Source organism: Cydia strobilella, chromosome 6 (assembly GCF_947568885.1).
Source record: "Cydia strobilella chromosome 6, ilCydStro3.1, whole genome shotgun sequence".
Classification (NCBI taxonomy): Eukaryota; Metazoa; Arthropoda; class Insecta; order Lepidoptera; family Tortricidae; genus Cydia; species Cydia strobilella.
The window spans coordinates 17,268,400-17,282,298 of NC_086046.1; the positions used below are offsets into that span (position 1 = coordinate 17,268,400).

At 37.1% G+C, this 13,899-nt stretch overlaps 3 protein-coding genes across 3 annotated transcripts in view; 2 read left to right on the plus strand and 1 right to left on the minus strand.

Annotated features, from left to right (window-relative positions):
* LOC134742445 (FACT complex subunit spt16) overlaps positions 1 to 13,899 on the plus strand; it is a 261,308-nt gene that overhangs the window by 30,216 nt on the left and 217,193 nt on the right. The window lies entirely within an intron of this gene.
* On the plus strand, positions 599 to 5,972 carry LOC134742171 (vesicle transport protein SEC20). Its single transcript, XM_063675150.1, has 5 exons — positions 599 to 826; positions 1,011 to 1,183; positions 1,933 to 2,090; positions 3,616 to 3,719; positions 4,917 to 5,972. Exons 1-5 carry the CDS (start codon positions 680 to 682, stop codon positions 5,079 to 5,081), a joined length of 747 nt encoding a protein of 248 aa, XP_063531220.1. The 5' UTR covers positions 599 to 679; the 3' UTR covers positions 5,082 to 5,972.
* The window catches only part of LOC134742464 (15-hydroxyprostaglandin dehydrogenase [NAD(+)]-like), a 102,246-nt gene continuing 95,226 nt past the window's right edge, over positions 6,880 to 13,899 (minus strand). Inside the window, exon 8 of the mRNA XM_063675640.1 lies at positions 6,880 to 7,563. Within this exon, the coding sequence (XP_063531710.1) occupies positions 7,419 to 7,563 (145 nt within the window). The 3' untranslated portion in view covers positions 6,880 to 7,418. The remainder of the gene's footprint in view (positions 7,564 to 13,899) is intronic.

Consider the following 13,899-nt stretch of genomic DNA (forward strand, 5'->3'; position numbering starts at 1 on the left):
TACTTTTAGATAAGTTTTTTTATGTAAAATTAAATAAATAATAAATAACTGAGGACCGGTCTGGCCTAGTGGGTAGTGACCCTGCCTGTGAAGCCGACGGTATGGTCCTGGGTTCGAATCCCGGTAAGGGCATTTATTTGTGTGATGAACACTGTGAACACAGAAATTTTGTTCCTGAGTGTTCCTGAGTCTTGGGTGTTTTCTATGTATTTATGTATTTGTATATTATATATATCGTTGTCCTAGTATCCATAAGACAAGCCTTCTTGAACTTACTGTGGGACTTAGTCAATCTGTGTAAGAATGTCCTATAATATTTATATTACCGCAACGCCCCGCAACCTTGGTGCAGTGCGGCCTTAGAGCATTTATTGCGGCGCACGTATCGAAAGTGTGTAAAGCGGTCGCCATACGTGCGTTAAGGACGCAGTTATAAGTTAGAGCCAGAAAGAGATATTTTGACCGCACCAAGGTGGTGCGGTGCGGTAGTCTGTATGTCTGTTTAAGAATGGCTTATGCTATTAATTCGGAACGTAACCCTTCAACAAATGACACTAGAACAGTTGACATTGTTGACAGTTCAGTTCAGTTCAATTACAATAGATTGACGTGTGATTTATGTACTTTTGGGCTGAGATTGGGCTTTCTAATAACTGATAAGTAATTATTTATTAATGAGATGCACAAAATGAATATCAAACCTGATTTAAACAGCATTGATAGTTATCATAAACTATTCTCCAAGTTAGATAACCCTGACGTGGTTTTTCAAAATTTTGTAAAGAAGTTGGCCAAATATCACTTTCAGGTCAAAGCTACAATCCAGGTAAGAAACGTTAATTTAACATTATCTTTATCTCAATAAATAATTTACATCACAAATTTTAATACCTTTAATTTTCTTTTGATTGAAATCGCCTGGAAACTTTTGTATTTTAATGTTTCGTTAAATATATGAATTTAAATTTCTCTTTCTTTTTCTAATTCCTTCGATTATTTTGTATTTCTAGGATATTTTAGAATGTAGAGAATCCATGGAGGCGTTGAGTGAGCTCAATGAAAAGGGCCGAGCAAAGATAAATCTATTGAGAGATGAAATAGAAAATATGGAATTATATGGGAAGGAAGCTTCTGATGATAAATATACTGCGGAACTGACATCCCAGAGGCAACAACTGGCTATGTATGTATTTCATACTTACACATAATCATAACTTGCTTGGCAACATGGCAACCACCTTGAGTGAACACTTTGGAAGGCACAAAAACTGCAGAGCCCAGTTTTCATGTGTTTCTTTGGTGGATGAACTTTGCAATACTTAATATGCGTACTTAGTTCTAACACAGTCTAATTCTCCCCTTGGGATTTAAAGATTTGATAATAGTAATTTTTCTAAAAACTGTGTTTCTTGGGATTATGTAGCCAAGCAGACTATGCGCTCCTCTTAGATGCATTAGTTCTTAAAGAAATTAGTTCAATCTCATTATGTTATAATAATGAGTTTGTGATTATACAACTGTTAACCATCACATTTCAAGTATCTATTTAAATAGGTAGTTTTATCAGTTTGTCTGGCAAATCTCCACAGCGGGAATGCAGAATTGAAATTTAATTAATTGACAAAAAGTTAATATTCCAACGATTCTGTGATTTTGTCTTCTTGCTGAAAGGTTTTTTTGATTTCACTTTTATTTAATACTAGCGCTGGCTTTGCATGGGTAGTTCAACAAATTTACACAAAACCTTTACAATTTATACATACAAACCTTCCTCTTGAATCACTCTATCTATTTAAAAAAAACGCATCTAAATCCGTTGCATAGTTTTTAAGATCTAAGTATACATAGGGAAAGACATACAGACAGCGGAAAGCAAATTTGTTTTATACTATGTAGTGATATTTCAACAACACATATTCCTTTTTATTACAGCCTCCTTAAAGAGTTCAAAGATGCCAACATCTCTAGCATGTTTGCAATAGATAAGGCTCAGCGGGAGGAGCTGCTCAAGCCGCCAGAAGGAGACGACTCAGCTCTCAGAAACAGAAAGAAAAAAGTTGACCGTGATGGATTGCTTGAAAAATCTTCAGGTATAGTGAGACATAAAATAGTAGATTTTAAATAAAATGGAACTAAAAAAATTCCATACTAAATTGTTGCCATGTTTAAGCATTTTACATCAAAAATGTGACAGTTATACAGGAAAGGGCGGCCTCATTAATTTTCTGCAATTTCTTGTCGGACTATATATTGAGGTATGTCTTACTCTCAAAAATCGTCGTCTTTTCTTTACTCCACCGGGACCATGCGCATTGGCCCTCCAATCTTCCGCCTTGTGGCCTAACTCGGAACCATAGAGTAACATATACTAGAGCGGTACTGTCATAGTAAATTTTGTAACCCCAGTAAATTCCCTGCCATCTGTCGACACACTTTAAAACTAAAAATAAATATTTATAAAAATACGATAAAATGTATTTAAATATGGATAATTTTTTTTTTTTATTTGCATTAATTATTTTTATGATTTTGACCCATGTTCTTTCACTGATATGCGTTAAAATTGTTAAATAACAAACGAAACCGTCAACGCCATCTATACGACAGCAGGCCAAAGCTAGTAGCGCCCTCTGAACGAGAATCAAATTTTCTTGATTTTCGAGGCACGTTTTTTTCTTAGACTGTATCCATCTATTACGGAGTTATATCTATCTTTGCTCGGAACCTAAACTTGTACACACATGACACATTGTACAAATCTATTTATTTAGCCTATTTATTCCATTTTTATGAAACAAATTCCTAGGAAAAGGTACCTTATGGTTGTTGGCACTTAAGTCGCGTAAAGGAAGGACGTTTGGGACGAAGAATTTCATACATTGACGCGCCTGTTCCTATCTCTTTCGCACGCACATAATTATATTGCTGTTCTCCTTGCAGAGTCATTGACCGCCGGCATTATGAGCGAGACAGCAATATAATTACGCACGTGCGGTAAAGTTAGGAACAGGCGGGTCAGTGTACGAAATTATTCATACTATGCGTCCTTTCTTTAGCACTGCATTAGTATTGGTGCATCTTTCATAATAGAGTAGTGTAGAACATCACATTTATACACTATAAGATATTCTCTGAATTCGATGTGCCGGTTTGCAAAGGCCTTCTCCAAGGATTGCCACTGTTGTCTGTCTTGGGTAGTTACCCAAACTTCTCCAGTTAGATTTCTCTAGCACCGCATTATTGGTGCATCTTTCGTAATAGCGTAGTGTGAAACATCACATTTATACACTATAAGATATTCTCTGTGACACTCTCTGTGGCACTCTGTGAGGATGTGCAAGGGCGTCTCCTCGTGTTGTCTGTCTTACCCAAACTTCTCCACTTAGTTTTCACTGTCAATTTTAGTGTCTTGTCACGCATCAAGTGCCCTGTTCGTCTCCACTTCTGTTGGTCAACGTAGTGGAGATGGACAGGGTCATTGTACCAATAAATATTAATGTGTCATGTAAGTAAACTGTTTTATTTTAATTATATGTTGTCCTGTTCTTGTTCTTTTCTCTTTTCAGTAGCACTAAGTAATTAGCGTGTCTATAATTCTGTTTTTTTTTTTTTGAGGCGTGACTGAGCAGCTGCTACAAATCAGCAGACAGTTAGCTGACACAACACATAGAAGTCAGAATACACTAGACAGTTTAGTTTCATCCAGTTCTACAGTACATGTAAGTGCATTTATTGTTTTTAAGTCCAAATTTTAGTAGTTATGTAAATCATCACAACCATGTGTGTGATAACCTAATAAGTTGATAATACACTGATACCGATACGCACGCCGATCCTGTGTATCAGCGAGACAGCGCTATGCACGTATATGTATAGCGATGTCCCGCTCACACACTGGAGCAGCATGAGGAACCACATTTAATGTGAAGGTGGGAGTACATTCCACAGCCAGAGTAATCGAAATTCCTCTTAAACCTGTCAGTACATACTGACTTACATACATATGTGAGCCAGCAGTATGATCTGGTGATAATAGAAAGGCATTTATTAGGAAGACATAGTACTTAGCTAAATATATTGCAAAACACCTTGATTACAATAGGATAAAGATGTGTTGCGACAGGGCTCCCTTTGTTTGACATAATTATTGAAAGTCATAATGTAATGATTGCCATATTATCATTAGTCATAATTCTGAAACTGTTAACTTTTAAGGATTTTCCTCAGGTTATCCTATAGATAAGTTAGGTTTGTTTTATGGCAATCCTGAAAAGTTACGCGTTTCTGAGAAAAACCAAATTATGACTAACGAAATAGAGGACAAACATTATGACTTAAAACTATATGGGAAACAATAGAGACCCGTTGCGATATATTTGGTTCGGCCTTCATCTATAGGTATTTAATTCTGACTGTGATTATTTCAACAAAGTAGAAAACCATTACAAACCAAGACAAAACATATTTTATAACCAATTGTATACTTGCAAGGAATTAATAACAAAATATTACTTTGCTAATCCGCGAAACGATAACGTGCTTGTCAATCAGTGCTAACCCGTTATACTTACTTGCGTATTTTTTACATGCAATTAATGTTCCCACCGCAAAAATAAATATGCAATAAATATAACAAACCACCACCAAAAGAACAATACTCGACACGTGTTTCGCTTCTCTACGAGGCATCCTCAGGAGATGTTGACGGTCTGACGCCCGGCAACGAAAACAAACTTGGGGTGGGAACATTAAAAAATACGCAAGTAAGTATAACAGGGTTAGCACGTGGTTAGCACTGATTGTCTAGCACGAGTAGCACGTTATCTTTTCGCGGATTAGCAAAGTAATATTTTGGTATTAATTAATATGAAAAGTAAAGCCGCAAAGTAAAGCCTGATTCTATTCATTACTTGCAGGGAACACAATCAGAGCTTCAGAACACAGCGGGATCTATATCAGAATCGAGCAAGCTTCTGAAGAAATACGGACGCAGGGAATTCACGGACAAACTAATTATGTTTTTTGCATTCCTTTTTTTCTTGGCTGTGTGTCTATACATCGTTCAGAAAAGACTGTTTTAGTCTAAACGTGCCATGACTTTTATTTTAATACTACGAGTATACTGTTTTATAGAAAAATTAACAATAGAGTGAATAGGCTGTTACTGAACCGGTGAGCTCCATCTTAGGCCCTGTCTTCACTTTCCATCAGGTGTGACTAGGGCCAATCGCCGATCAGTTTATAAAAAAATAAAAAAATAAAAAGCTATGATTATGAGTCCCCGGCAAGCTCGGCCGAATTTCACCTTCCCATACAAACGGAGTTTCGTTTTATTTTAAAACTACGTGTTAGATTGTAACGAAACTTTGCATAAACAACGACATGAGGTATATCTAGTTCTGTAATTAGTTTATATAGCTCCAGTTTATAAAACAAACGAAATAGAGCAAAAACAAGTTGTGTATGAAAAACTTAAATTCGTTTTTTTTTTTCACTATGGTATCTGAAGTTACATAAACTAATTACAAACCTAGATATACCTTATCCCATTGTAAGTACAAGGTTTCAGAGCAATCTAGCTAGTCGTTATAAAATGAGAGCGTAACTACCTTTGTATGGAGAATTACCGAGCTTGCCGGGGATTCTTAAGTTGTTCAAAAATACTTTGCGCCGTGATTTTTATAGCTGAACAAGCTCAAACCGTGTATTTTCTCGCGACCTTAGGGGAATTTATTTGTATTCCCGAACGTTTATTGTTGATTATGTTTATGACTGTATGCTGAATTACGACTGTATTTAAATTATTCTATGTGTGCTCTTGGAATGTATTTTTGCAGCGTTAGCTGAATTATTTATATGATGGACTGCTATTTTAATTTGTAATGATTATTATTATGCCTAAGTTTTGCAATATATTTGTAAATATTTTGTAAATATGCCTAGGTCATTTAAATAAAATATGTTTTTAAGGATTTTTGTTTCATTTTTATTAGAGTTCCGTACCCAAAGGGTAGAAACGGGACCCTATTACCACTGTCCGTCTGTCTTTCACCAGGCTGTATCTTATGAACCGTGATAGCTAGAAAGTTGAAATTTTCACAGATGATGTATTTCTGTTGCCGCTATAACAACAAATACTAAAAACAGAATAAAATCCATATTTAAGTGGGGCTCCCATACAACAAACGTGATTTTTTTGCCGTTTTTTGCGTAATGGTATGGTATCCTCCGTGCGCGAGTCCGACTCGCACTTGGCCGGTTTTTTACTATTTTCAATAGGGACCATGCGCGTTGGTAGCTCTGCCATCTTGTCACTTGTGGCCTTAATCGGAAACTTAAACGTGTACATTGCCAAAGCAAGTGCTGCCATCTACCGTTCTCGTACGTTTTCTCGTGCATAGCTACATCGGAAGCATAAACTTCACATTTACGCCTCGCGCCGAAAATCTGACGGTTCCTTTGTTGCCCCCTAAAGTTAACGCACGCTCCCTACAGTTACCAAATTGCACCCAAGATGGTGCTTTTCGATTAATAAAATTCTTAATCGTGCTATTAAGGGTTAATAACCGTTCGTTGACCGAGCATCAGTGAAGGTCTCCGTTTCAGCACTTTCAGCTTAGGCAAAAATGTTTTCGTATGTCCGGATGTTTTCGTCTACAGGTCGCAATTGACAACGGATTCTCGTGAAATTATATTGATTAAATAGATATTTTTTTCAAAATGGCGGTGCCATAGGTACATTTATTTAGTTTTAAGCTATATTCGCGAGGTCGACCGCTCACAGAACAGAGCCAATAGTCAAGTTCACAAAGAACATATATTATACGTGATTATACCTACGTTTAACGTCATTACCGGGTTTAATTATGTGTACAAAACGCGAGAGTTTAAAGTGTTATATATATATATATATACCTACGTTTTTATTTATTTAATGTGGCACCCTATACCGATGGGTCAAGATCGTAAGGCCCTCAATTAACACGATGGGAAGACGAAATTATACGTACAGTGCATGGGACCACTCTGGACAAGGGTGGCAAGAGAGAGGAAATACTGGAAGGAGTTGGAGGAGGCCTTTGCCGACAGGCACACTGAACTAAAAGACTTCATATAAACAATCAAAACTAATTTACTATCACAAAATCAAACATGTTTAGAACAAAAGGCTATATAATAATAAAAAATATCTAAAACTATGTACATATGTATTAAGATAAATTCAATAACTAATATAAAACCCTGTAACCTCCGTGCGTTGCTTTCAACTTTCCCGGTTTTTACACTTCATTTAACTAAGCAAAGAGAATTAACAAACCTCACTGAATTTCGTTGCCTATCTACATGTGGCCACTTTATGAATGAATTCCATTCATAATGTGTCCATGCAAATTTGCAGCTCACTGTTCTACATGCGGTCAAATATGTTCGCCCAAGATCTCGTATGCCCTATTGACGTTGTCAGTAATGTCCTTGGCGGGGAGGTCCCGGGTTGCGATCCAGGTGCTGCCACTGGAGCCTTTCTTGTACGCATCGATCACACCCTGGGCTGCTGATTCCATCCTGTAAACAGATAGGCAAATTCAATAAACACTGTGTCGATATAATCACGGATCAATGGCCTTCGTAGGCCAATCATATCATCTCCGCAGTACCAAGAAGTCCTTCTTTCCTATATCTCACAGAATTAATGTAAACAAACTACTGTCACTGTCAAAGTGACCCTCGCAGTCGAGTCAGGGGTTCTCAAAGTAAGAGCTCGCAGAAAAACAAAAATAAGTAAAAACTGTAATAATTTAATTTCAATTATTTTTTAAAAAAGGGAACCGCATTTAAAAAAACCGGCCAAGTGCGAGTCGGACTCGCGTTCCAAGGGTTCCGTACATTACACAATTTAAACAATGTATTTTTATGTGAAACGTGAGTGAAATGTCTTTAAAAAACCCGTAGGGGTCGGATCAAAATTAAGTAATTAAGTCCGACTCACGCTTGACTGCAATTTCTAATAGGTTTTCCTGTAATCTATAGGTAAAGATCTATTTTGTGTATTTTTTTCAAAATTTTTGGCCCAGTAGTTTCGGAGATAAAGGGGGGGATGGTAATTTTTTGCCTATTTTCTTGAATAACTTCTAAATTGTTTATCCTAAAATTATAAAAAATATATATTTGAGATTCTCACAATGAGCTCTTTCATTTAATATATAACACGATATAGTTTGAAAAACTTATTTTTTTAATTTTCTCATTTTCAATAGTGGCCCCCATGTTTAAAATTCATTTGTTTACGTTACATGTCCGGCTTTGGGTCACAAACTTACATATATATATGTATACCAAATTTCAACTAAATTGGTCCAGTAGTTTCGGAGAAAATAAGCTGTGACAGACGGACAGACAGACGCACGAGTGATCCTATAAGGGTTCCGTTTTTTCCTTTTGAGGTACGGAACCCTAAAAACCAACCTATTGAAAAGCACAAAATAATTTTTATATACCCCACCCCCTATACTTGTCCAGTCCCTATCCCGTCGTAAAGCAAATTTTTGCCAAAAAGTAATTAATACTTAATAAGCAAATTAATAACCATCCGGGTAATTACTTAGTTTTCGAAGGCGGTGCCAAACCAAAAAACAGACAGGCTTTACGACGGGAAAAATTATTTCGTGCTTTTCAGTGGGATGGTTTTTTGAAGGCGGTTCCCTTTTAAAAAAAAAATGAAATTAAATTATTAAAGTTTTTACTTATTTTTTGGTTTTTATTTGGTTTTTTCTTTAAATTTTTTTTTTCACTTTTTAGTGATAGTTGTTTTTTATTTTCAATTTTATATCATCTTTTATTATTTATTTATTTTATTTTTCTTTTTAGCGATTTATTTTAGATTTTGGGCTAAAATATTAGTTTGTTAACAGTTAGGTTCCTCATTTAGTTTTGGGCTAGTAGGTACTCTAGTGTAGGCGATAGCCACCCTCGATAATTATTCGCGACGAACCTTTGACGTTTCGGTGCTAAACGATTTGTAGTTGTAGATGTAGTTAGGTATAGGTATTATGTTTCGTCCTATTGTAATTAAGATTGTAACTAACATGTACATCGATTTGCGGTATTTTAATACGAACGGGTTAGACTAATACGCTAGATGACGCAAATACCACGATTTGTATTGAAACCAAGCGTGCCGACTTTTTCATACAAAATTTACGCATAATATAATTTTAAAATTACTTACTTATCTGTGATAGGAAATATGTTCTTGTCTTTGGGTGCTCGTAATTTTTGGGCTGTTGCAGTTAATTATCATGCAATGAAGCATTTTTTAAGTTTTACGGCCTTCCGGCTGCAACAACTGACGCGCGTGGACTGTAAAGAGCGACGGTCAACCCCGAAGATTGTTCGGGGTTCGGTTTGGACACGCGAAGTAGATGCATTTGCGTCTTCTATGCTATAATTTATTTCTGTGCCTACATCCAAGATTGGATCACCAAAAGGCCAACATGATGATGATGGTCATGTTACTAGGTATATATTCCGTAACCTTACATAGGTTCTGCTAGATCTGTTCTTTTCCAGCAGTTTATTGTTTGCATTATTAACAATATTCCGCTCCTGACTTTGTATAGATATGGGCATTTTTATCATTTATTATTTAATATTCAACACTAATAACGATGGAGCGACCAGAAGTTGGAAACCTGTCAGTTGAGATGCACTTCGAAACCTGCGCCGTCGAGTGCATCGGCGCCGACCTCATTGTGGTGCGCATTACAGACCTCCTAGCGGTGACGTACAATTATATTTTTCTAAGCTAACCGAATTATTAAATATGACAATCATGCAAAATTACAAGATCTTGTTAGTCGGTGATATTAACAGATTTGTTGAGAAAATGTAGCCAGACATGTAAAATGAATGATATAATCAAACAATATGGATTTAGACAATTAATTAATATGCCTACTAGAATAAGCACTTTATCTAGCACTTGTATCGATCACGCCTTTACTAATGTTCCGAAATCTGACATCCAAAGTTTATCTTGTATTGAGCTTAAGAGGCCGTAGTCGATTTTGGAGCAAAAATGTAAAATTGATAGATTTAGTCGTTGAAATTATACACGTTTTGTTGCGTAATATCTTAATAACAAGTATTGATTTCTATTAGCACGTCTTCTCATTTTGCCTTTTAATAATGAGGTCGCGAGCGTGCGTCACCGGTAATGCATGAAGAGAAGGGGCAGTTTTTAAAAATTCATCAAAAAATCATGGTGGTAAATTATACAAATTATTGTATAAGAATAGTTTCAGCAAATGTTGTAGATTGTTTAAGTATCAAAATCACGTTGAAGTTAAGTCGATTTTCAGAGAAATTGTCACTTGTTTTGAAGTAATTTCTGGAGAAAATTGATTTCGTCTAACTTTCATTTACACTACTTCAAAGTCATAATAATTAAAATGTAGTCTGATAAACGTCTAGTACAGGATATGTGTAATACAAAATTACCATGTTTAGCAGTCCAAACTTTACGAAATTTACAAATAAGAGCGACAAAATCAGTGCTTTACGCGCGTTTACCTAAACGTCCATCAGAAAAGCAAACATTACTAATTTAGTGAGTTTGTTTTCAAAAAACTGATCTGATAAAAGGTAAGATAAGAAGACGTGCTAATAGAAACCAGTACTTGTTATTTCAATTAGGTAACAAAAGGTGTAAAATTTCACGGACTAAATCTATCAATTTTACATTTTTGCGACTAAAATCGACACCGGCCTCTTAACTTGTCTGACCACGTAAGCATAAATGTCTCTGTAAATATTAAAAATAAAGCGAACCTTTTCAAATAGCAACATAAATAATTTTATTTTAAATATGGAACAATATAATTGGGTTGAAATTTATGATAATAAAAATATATGTCCTGGTGCTAAGATAGGTTTAGTTATGAACGTAATTAAGCATTATTTTGACATATGTTTCCCACTTAGAAAACAGTTGGTAAAAAACAATGTGAGTACCTGGGTTACCGAAACGGTTCGACAAATTCGTTACCGAATACACAAACTTACGTTAGAAATATCCGAAGCGCCTAACGCTAGCGGGTGACGCCCGACCCTTGAAAAAATGGAAGTACTGTATTGGTCCACGCTGAAAACTACTCGTTGTGAATATGTAAACAGTCAGATACCTAGCTAGATCGAATGAAAACTTGTCTCGGTGCATATGGCGCATAATCGCCTCCGAAACATGCAAAAACTCAAATAAGAATAATAGTGCCATAAACGTACTTATTTATTTCTAAATCAGCTGGTGAGAGCGATAACGCACGCGCCGCCGCTGCCGCCGACCGTCTAAACCGGTACTATACACAAACAAATGTAAACAAAACAAAGCCGTGTAATCGCTCTGCTCTTATCTATTTGTATAACTATTTACCAATGTATGTGCCTACATTCCAGTTTAAACCCTATACTCTAACTGAAATAGTTAATGCATTTAAAACAATTAAACGAAAAAAATCCCAAGATATAAATGACATGTCTACTTGCGTGCTGGATTATCTACCGCCGGTGGTCGTGTCATTATTTCTGCTATTATTCAATGAGTGCCTACTTAACGGAGTATACCCAGACATATTGAAACTTATAAAAGTACAACCACAGTACAACCCATATATAAGAGGAAGGGCGAAATGGAGCTCGAGAAATGTTTCCGACTAATATCTCTAATACCCATTATGTCTAGTGTTCGAGTATCTTATGATTTCATCACTTACGAGATACTTCATAGGAAATGGTTTATTAAATAAGCAACAGTATGCATATCAAGCGGGGCGGTCGACGACAGACGCGACGCGCGACGTCGTGGCGCGGACGCTGTCTCAACGTGGTCTCAACTCGACGCCGGGCGACAGGCCGCTGCTATTTTTTGCGATCTGTCGCGCGCCTTCGAGATGATCGACCATTCTCTGCTCCTTGAAAAATTATCTAGGTATGGTGTCGGAGGCCAGTTTCATGGCACCATACGCTCCTTTCTAAATAACCGTAAACAGAGTACATGCGTTATGAACTCTAAATCGAACTTAGAAAATGTTGGTAATATTGCTGTACCGCAGGGATCGACAATGGGAAATGTCCTATTTTTGATCCTGGTAAACGACATCTCATTCGCAAGTCCCGATTTGGAGTTCATAACGTATGCCGATGACACGTGCATCCTGGTAAGTGCTGACAACCTTCAAATTTTGAATTCTAGGGTCCAAATTGCTATGCAACGAATATCTCAATGGTTTGCTGCAAACGGAATGCTATTAAATTTAGAAAAAACCAATATTTTATATTTCCAGCTTAGACATAACATCAATAACAAATTAGTTATAAAGCTAAATGACATCGAGGTACCACAAGTTAAAGAGGTAAGTTACCTAGGCTTCATCCTGGATTCCGGTCTCACGTGGTCCCCTCACATCGACCGTATGTGCGACAAACTGTCTTCCGCATGCTATACGCTTTCAAGAATAGCACCGCCACCGACCTTGACACATGAAAATGTGATAAAAGCGTATATTGAATATCATGTATACACCCCACATTGGATCTTCTATTAATATACTTAATCTATGACAGCTAATTGAAGTTTGCTGCATCTTTGTGCGTTACTCTATCTATGGCACTTCCTGTCAAACATCTCTACAACGCGAACATGGCTCCGTAATTATGATATATACTTTAAATACTAATCTTAAGGAATCTTTTAAGTCTTTTATCAAACTTGGACTCACAATGTTGTAAGTTTATTATTTATTCAATAATAAAACAACATTGGCTGGATTTCGGCATTTTATTGAAGACACATGTAAGTAACCTTCCTTTCATATCCTCGGCGTACGCGAACCACAGCGCACTGATCTGCCAATAGGTTATGGGCCCAGCACGCTTCCACTGCGCACTGATCTGCCAATAGGTTATTGCCCCAGATATAACGCCGTGAGATTGTATCTGCAAAAATATACACCAAGAAGGTGCAAGATACATACGTTTTGAGGTTACATGTGGATCAGACAGATTTGCACTTATCCCCTCGTGCAATCTGTTACATCTTCATCCGAATCCAGCCATAACTTAAAAGATGTCTTCAAAGCATACGGAAATCCCCATCGAGAAGTTGGATGGCATCAATACATACGTAAATTGGAAATTTGCCATGCAAATGGTACTGACCCTTGACGGATTGTGGACTTGTGTCGAAGGTACCAACACCGATGCAACCAATGAAGCCCGTGCCTTGGCCCGTATCTGTCTAGCGATTAAGCCTAATTTATACCAATATGTGCGTGAAGCGAAGACCGCAAAAGACGCTTGGAAGAAGCTAGCAGATACATTCGAGCCGAAGGGTCTTTACAGGAAAGTGCTACTTCTCCGGCAATTACACAAGATTGAATACAAGCAATATAGTGGGATGTCGGATTATATCGAGGCGGTTATGCGGTTGGTGCAGCAACTGGCAGACATCGACAAAACTATCGAGGACGATGAAGTAGCTGAGATATTGCTTTCCGGCCTGCCCCAGGAATTTGACAATCTTGTTTCTGGTCTGGAGACTGCCTGCTTGACAAGCAAATTAAGTAGTGAAGTGGTCCGGACGCGCCTGCTTCAGGAGGAGCATAGGCGCAATGGAGAGGAGAACGCTACAGCTTTACATGTTAAGAAGAAGAGTCCCTTATACTGCAGCTTTTGTAAGAGGAATGGACATACAGTAAAACGGTGTTTCAAAAAGAAAAGGGAGGAGCAGAAGGATCCGCATACTCACTCCATGTATGCATCAGCGAATGCGGCCTGCAGTGAAGATGCTCAAGATTTTATAGTGGATTCAGGCTCGACATCCCATATGTGTTCTAATAAGGACCT

Bases quoted from the DNA above. Each gene is read 5' to 3' on its own strand.
- LOC134742171 (XM_063675150.1), top strand. From the start codon at position 680: ATGCACAAAATGAATATCAAACCTGATTTAAACAGCATTGATAGTTAT. The intron at 1,184-1,932 runs GTATGTATTTCA...TTTTTATTACAG, and splicing joins CAGAGGCAACAACTGGCTAT to CCTCCTTAAAGAGTTCAAAG. The intron at 3,720-4,916 runs GTAAGTGCATTT...CATTACTTGCAG, and splicing joins CATCCAGTTCTACAGTACAT to GGAACACAATCAGAGCTTCA.